A 6,406-nucleotide genomic window follows, 5' to 3' on the forward strand; every position below is an offset into this window, starting at 1 on the left:
ACCATGTGTTTTAACCTCTTAATCACCTTTAGTTCTTTATGCTTTTACACCGTCTTTGTATGTGATAATTATGTAATTTGTACATTAGCGATTATTAATACTCGAGCATATTTGTGACACAACATTGTAATATAATGAAAGTTTCTGTTGCCTTCATGTTAACCCATTAAGGCCTAAAACGCCTGGAAAAACATGCCTGGAAAACCAAGCCTGGAAAACCTCTGGGCGATTTTGAAAGAACCCCCTAAAACCTGAAGTTTTTCTGGAAATTCAACAGAAGATTCTTCAGCCTCTGTAGCAGATAGAAATGAAATTCGAAAAGTATTTGAGAGCTTATACCCATGGCTTTCATGAGAAGTTGAGTTTATTTGTCCAAACCTTCAATAAAGTTTTTACAAAAATCAACAAACTCAGCAAATGTTACATTTGACTGAATAAAAAATCCTATGCATAATACTAATACATGCCCATTAGCAAGATGCAAACATGATGTGACCATTGGAAGTGAAAATATGTCGTCTAAAAACATATTCCTCATCCATAAATGCCGGTCGATTGGTTCCGAGGGTTCAAAGTCCGGATCAGCAATTAAATCATTGGCGCTGTTCTCATCAGATCTCTTCCGTCACTTACTTCTGAGCTCCTCCACTATAGTCGTCTTCCTCCATGATTTCAAAGTTCTGGAAAAGTCCGATGTTGTATTGCGACACTCCCGCATGTATTCTGATCATGATTCTGATGCATTTCATTGGCCAAGAGACCGAAAATAGGTGGAAAAAAATACAAATACTACAAAATGACATATCCGCTGTCCCGGCCTTAATGGTAGAGTGACGCAACAGCGCTCCCGGTTTCAATGGTAGAAATGCGGTAATGCTTTCCCGGCGTCAGTGGGTTAAGAAAGAACATCATATAGCAGGTGTAAAATGTTTTGTATTACGTGACAACATGCACTCTGCCTTCTCCTGAACTCTATCCTGCCCTGTTTGTCTCCAGCTGCTGCAGAACCTGCAGTACGCCGAGGAGATGACCGTCCTCTGTGTGCACAACGGCAGCCAGATGCTTCCTCCTCACCAGTGGGACGAGAAGGCTTTCATCAGGCGGCGTCTCCAGAGGAAAGCCCGAGCGTGAACCCTCCGTCTGACCAGCCCTGCCTCAATTCACTTAGTTTACAGTCAGTGAGTAGAAAATATACAGTGTGATGTTCAGCATTTATTAACTGTGGTTTCGGATAGAATATACAATGTGAACATTTTAACTGGCCCGAAATTATGTCCAAACAGGATGTACATTCATAAAAAAACGTTTATATTTTTACTCTTTTTGATAATAAGAAATCTGTTTAATCTTCAACGGTTCACACGTCTGTTTTTATATTCTAATAAAATATTCTATCTGTGTGGTTATGTTAAACTGATTCAGAATTTTCATTAATACCTGGAGTGCTTTACTATAGTGCACAATGCAGTGTGAAGTAGGTAAGATAAATTCATGTTGTTTTGATCAAACAACATAGAAAATAGGAATATATGAGGCACATGTGTCACGTGTGCCAGTTTGCTTTATAGGGCTGCAACTAATGAAAAAAGTGAAATATGTGCTCTCAAATTAATAATTTAAATGTCTTGTTTTGTCGTTCACAAACAACTGGAGTCTGACTCACTGATTAGTTGCAGCTGTGGAGCCTAAACTGAAATTTGGGGGAAATTTACTCAGAAATGAAATCTTCAAACAGCAGTACTCTGCAGAAATATGTCTTATTTTTGTTCCTTTATAACATATCCCTTTAACCCCTTATCTGTCCCCTTTTTACAGAGTGTTGTGGGTTGTGTGCCGTGGATTTTTAGGGGGAGATAGCAGGTCAACAATAAATAGATGCTCAGCACTGTGAGTCGCGTTGTTCTGGTTATAAATCTGTAAAAATGACTTTTTAATTAAGCATTAAATAAACCTAGTGGTTTAAGGATTCAGAACATTAATGTTTGTCTTTCTGAAGTTTGTTTCCAGCTCAACCGTGTCCCAGAAGTTGCTGCAGCAATTTTTGGATTGAAACCATTTGTTTACACATTTGGTGCTGAATTAGGCAGTTATTTTAAATTTGAGATTCGGATAAAATCTCTCCAGAATATTACAGCAATACACTAAAACATTTGGGACAACATTTTAAAATTTTAAAAAATCCATGCTGTGATTTGGTTTTAAAACCTTCTGTATTTTTTGTGATTGTATGGCAGCACTTGTGTTGTGTTGCTGCTGAGAAAGCCCCTTATTGTGAATCTAGTGTTACAGCCATCCATCCTCTGAATGCTCTAGGTCTCTAGTTTGTGGCTGTAAAGTTTCAAGATGCTGTGATTATCCTAGAGGTCACAGCAGCTTAATTTATACACTGAGCTCAAGTTTCACTTGCTAACATCATCACACATGAAGAACATTGGGCTCATTGAATCCACAAGAGTCTCAGCTTTCCAGTCAGACCCCATTTATGCAGCTCACAAACTGTTTAGTGACCCCAGTGTGCACAAATATTCATATTCAATAGGTAAAAATACCAATGGGTTCCTCAGATCTTCTAGTTTCACATGATATCAGTATCTTCTTTATAGAAGTCAGCTGACTGCTAGCAGGTATCAAACATCTCTATAATATCTGTTATTATTCCACCATGTAGTTTCCTGTGTTTGGATAAACAGAATCAGGACACAGAAGCAGTTAAAGAACTTGTTTTATTGACAGAGCTCTCATGTTGATAGTAGTCAGAGAGAGAAATACTGTAGAGTAGAAGCTGCCATCAACCTTGTTTGAAAAAGCCTGTGGAGGAAAACAAAGGGCCATTTGTTTTAGTGTTAGGGACACACCTCGCTCCACACAAAGCCAGATCCCCCAGAACCAGACTAAATGTAGGTTTCTTTACGTTACTTTATGGTGTCAGTGCTTGGGGATCATTGTGTCATGCTGGGCTTACACCAAACGATTTTCACAGTCCCAGACTAAAAATGTAAAGTCTGTAGTAGCTCCCATCATCTCGATTGTTAAGTGTAATGTAGTAATCTGCGCTGTTTCATATCAGTCTTTTCCTAGTCTTGTTTTTTTGCGATCATATCAAACACATTTGATATGATCGCAAGTCTCAGTGACGTAACACAATCACCAACCAATAGATGAGCACAGGAAAGGTCATCGGTTCCAGACCGGCCAGTAAAATGACTCCGACAGGAAAAAGTAACATCACATTAATGCTAGTAAGCTCAGTCCTAAATACAAATATAGTGATGTCATATATTCACGGCTATAAGCGGGATTTTTGGGGGCGCTGTTTCTTAGTAAAGAGAACAGTAAGAAGACCCAGTTAAAATGTATAAATAAATCTAGGCCTATACATAACTAAGTAATAAATAATAAATAATTAATGTATGATTAGCTAAATGAAAGTTGAGAGATAAATATAACTATTCAATTAAACACATAATTAAATTGGACATAAATGTATATCATGAATTCATTTCTAAATTTTCCTTAATTTTTTTCTTAAATCTATTTTTACTTTAAAATAGTCAACTTTTCATGTCAGAAAAACAGAAACCATTTTTCAGCTTTGTGAGGGGGCATTTTGTGGCATCTTTTCTTCTTTTCGTTGTTTTTTTTTTTCCAACACAAACCACTGAACTCACTAGAGCAGCTGGAGCCAAAATCTGCTTCTCCTCCATTTGTAAGTTGGAGCATGATGAGAAAAAAATTGCATGGTAGGTAAAAAATGCTAAAAGAATCTAGTTGTAGTCTTGTAAATAGTGACCCTGAAAGATACACAGTCTTTGTAGAATCTCAGTGTGAGACTAGGCTGGGACTAAAAACTCTAAACACTTGTCTTTAGATGTGAGCAGGTGTGAGCTGATAGTCTTCCAGGAGTCTTTCCAAATCTTTTCAAAGTCTTCTAGTGTATAGGTAGCATAAGTGAACTTTACCTGAGCTTCACTTGATGCTGTAGATGGAGCGTCTCTGTGGATCCACCCACACTCTGATGTCGCTTTCTTGTTCCTGTTCCAGTATGTTTTCCTGCTTCCTGTTACATTTAAAAATATTAATTAACACACTCTAACACGGTGACATCGTACTGTCCACAAAACAAACTAAACTTCACCAACACCAGGCAATGAGGACATCATACCAACAAATCTCTTTTAAGTCTCAGGAAAAGGACTGAAACATATATGATAGTAATATATAAGTGGGCAGACTACTTGGACTACAACTACTACTAACGTCACACTAATGTAGGCATAAAAACATTTGTTTTGTGTTTTTTTCCCTTTTTTTAATTATATTTTTGTTTTTTACCTTTTTTTAAATCACAATTGTGCTATTGTTCATTTCCCTTCTTTAGTATTTTTTTTTTAAATGACCAATGTGACAATGTTAATACAGAAAATTACAAAGATAAATTTAAAAAATCTCAACTGTGGTATCTTTCTTTTTCCTTCTTCGGTGAATTCCTTTCCCCCTTTTTTAATTATTTTTTTTAATTTAATCTTTTTTAATACCAATGTGACAATGGTAATATAAAACTCCCAAAAAATATTAATTGCAAAAAAAATCACACATAACACAAACCTGTGGTTAATATCTTTTTCTTTTTTTTTACTTGTCTTTATTTATTTATTTTACCTTTTTTTTTTTTTTTTATTTTGACCAATGTGGCAAATATTTTTCGGATCTTTGTTTTAAACAAAGATCCGAAAAATATTAATTACAAAAAAAAACTTGACCCACCTGTGTTGGTCAGAGACGGTCTCCCTCTGGTATAAAACCTGGTTCTTGTGCCAGAAGAAGTCTTTGTGGTGATCATAGACGGACTTCAGGTGGAAGTCCAGGCTGTCGTTTGTAACCTGACACTGTGAAAACAAAAGAATATTCAAAGTTCTTCCCTTGAAATGTTTGTTTCTGGTTTCATGAGCGGGAGGTTACCTGACGCTTTTCGTGAGTGACGCTCCGCAGGGAGCTCGCCAGCGTGGCTGCGTCATGGAGGCGACTCCACGGCTCCTCAGTCTGTGCCAGGTGGGTCGGTTTATCAAAGGTTCTCTGCAAAAGAAAAAAAAACATCATCTAGACAAAGAAATGATCTATTTTGATGAAAATTACACTGTAAAAAAAGTTTTTTTCAAGAAATTTACTATATTATTTTTCAGGGTTTTTCTTGTTTATTTTTTCTACATTAAGTGTAATTGCCATTAAAACGGTTAAAAACATATATTTTATTGTATATTGCATTATTTAATTGCTGAATCGCTTGAATGTTAAATTCCAGTAAATGTATGTAAAAAAAAAAAAACATTGCTGAATGTAAACTGAAAGGAAACTTTTTTCCAACAGTAAAACTTTGAATTTATTGCGAATAAACAGTAAAAAGTCTGGCAGCAAACGTCTGACTTTAAGTTACACTTATTATTTTATTTATTTTTTTAAATCCAGATATTTACTGTATTTGATCCGTATTTATAAATCAAGGATCCGTAAAATAACTGTGGGGTTGTTGTTTGGCAACTTTTGCTGCAAGACTTCTTAAAAAAAAAAAAAAAAAAGTATTTTTTAGAGTTATTATTTTTAACATGTGGCCCTTACAAGTTGTTGGTGGGAAACGTAGGCTACCTTATGCCCGGTATAAAAAAGAAATGTTATGTGTATTTTGAAATAAATCTTAGCTACTAGCAAATATGTTTGTTTTAATATTCGAACAAAATTGGAACATGGGGTGTTTTGTTTTAAAAAGAGAAGAAAAACATACATTAATTTAATTCAAATACATTAATTCATATAGAAAATATTTAAACAAAAGAAGTGCGATTTGGAGAAATATACACGTTTAATTTCTGCCATATTTCCTCACATTTATTTCCCCGAGGCTTCAGAGAGAAAGTGATTGCTTCCATTACAAACATTTTATATAATTTATGTCGCACCATTCTGTAGATATTTTGCTTCTATTTGTGTAAATAACACGAATAAAAATCAAACATAAAGTTTTTTATAGAAAAACTCACCTGAGTGAAGCTGTTACCAAACTTTGACATGTTCACTGACGGAATGTGTTGTTGTTGTTTTCTTCTGGCTAATTACGAACACTTCCAAAATGTTTACGACCCGGTTTCTAAGCAACCGCAGACTTCCGGTCTAACCTTTCAAAATAAAACGGTTGTTGGTGAATGTTTCCCTCGGTTTCCCTGCACGTGCTGCATTGTAACCGAGTAGACTAAAAAACAGACGAATACACACAATATTGCTGAAGCTATTAGGAAATTGCTACAATTTTGAAAATAATTTATTCATTTTTTTCGTGCAAAAACAATAAAAAGTTGCAGCTTCACAAGTTTAAAGATTTGCTGCGTTCCTTTTAATTGTTTTGTGCGCGCGTGTG

At 35.5% G+C, this 6,406-nt stretch overlaps 2 protein-coding genes across 2 annotated transcripts in view; one reads left to right on the forward strand and one right to left on the reverse strand.

Moving 5' to 3' along the window:
• smc5 (structural maintenance of chromosomes 5) overlaps positions 1-1,907 on the forward strand; it is a 19,772-nt gene extending 17,865 nt beyond the window's left edge. The window contains exon 24 of the mRNA XM_059333266.1: positions 997-1,907. Coding sequence (XP_059189249.1) covers positions 997-1,131 — 135 coding nt within the window. The 3' untranslated portion in view covers positions 1,132-1,907. The remainder of the gene's footprint in view (positions 1-996) is intronic.
• Positions 1,908-2,706: 799 nt separating this feature from the next.
• cfap276 (cilia and flagella associated protein 276) lies at positions 2,707-6,157 on the reverse strand. The gene is made up of 5 exons (XM_059333717.1): positions 6,033-6,157; positions 4,960-5,073; positions 4,765-4,886; positions 3,960-4,057; positions 2,707-2,808 (listed from the first exon to the last, which is right to left on the reverse strand). The coding sequence occupies exons 1-4, from the start codon at positions 6,060-6,062 to the stop codon at positions 3,967-3,969; spliced, it is 357 nt and encodes a 118-aa protein (XP_059189700.1). The 5' UTR covers positions 6,063-6,157; the 3' UTR covers positions 2,707-2,808; positions 3,960-3,966.
• Positions 6,158-6,406: the final 249 nt, after the last annotated feature.

This window comes from Centropristis striata, chromosome 5 (assembly GCF_030273125.1).
Source record: "Centropristis striata isolate RG_2023a ecotype Rhode Island chromosome 5, C.striata_1.0, whole genome shotgun sequence".
Classification (NCBI taxonomy): Eukaryota; Metazoa; Chordata; class Actinopteri; order Perciformes; family Serranidae; genus Centropristis; species Centropristis striata.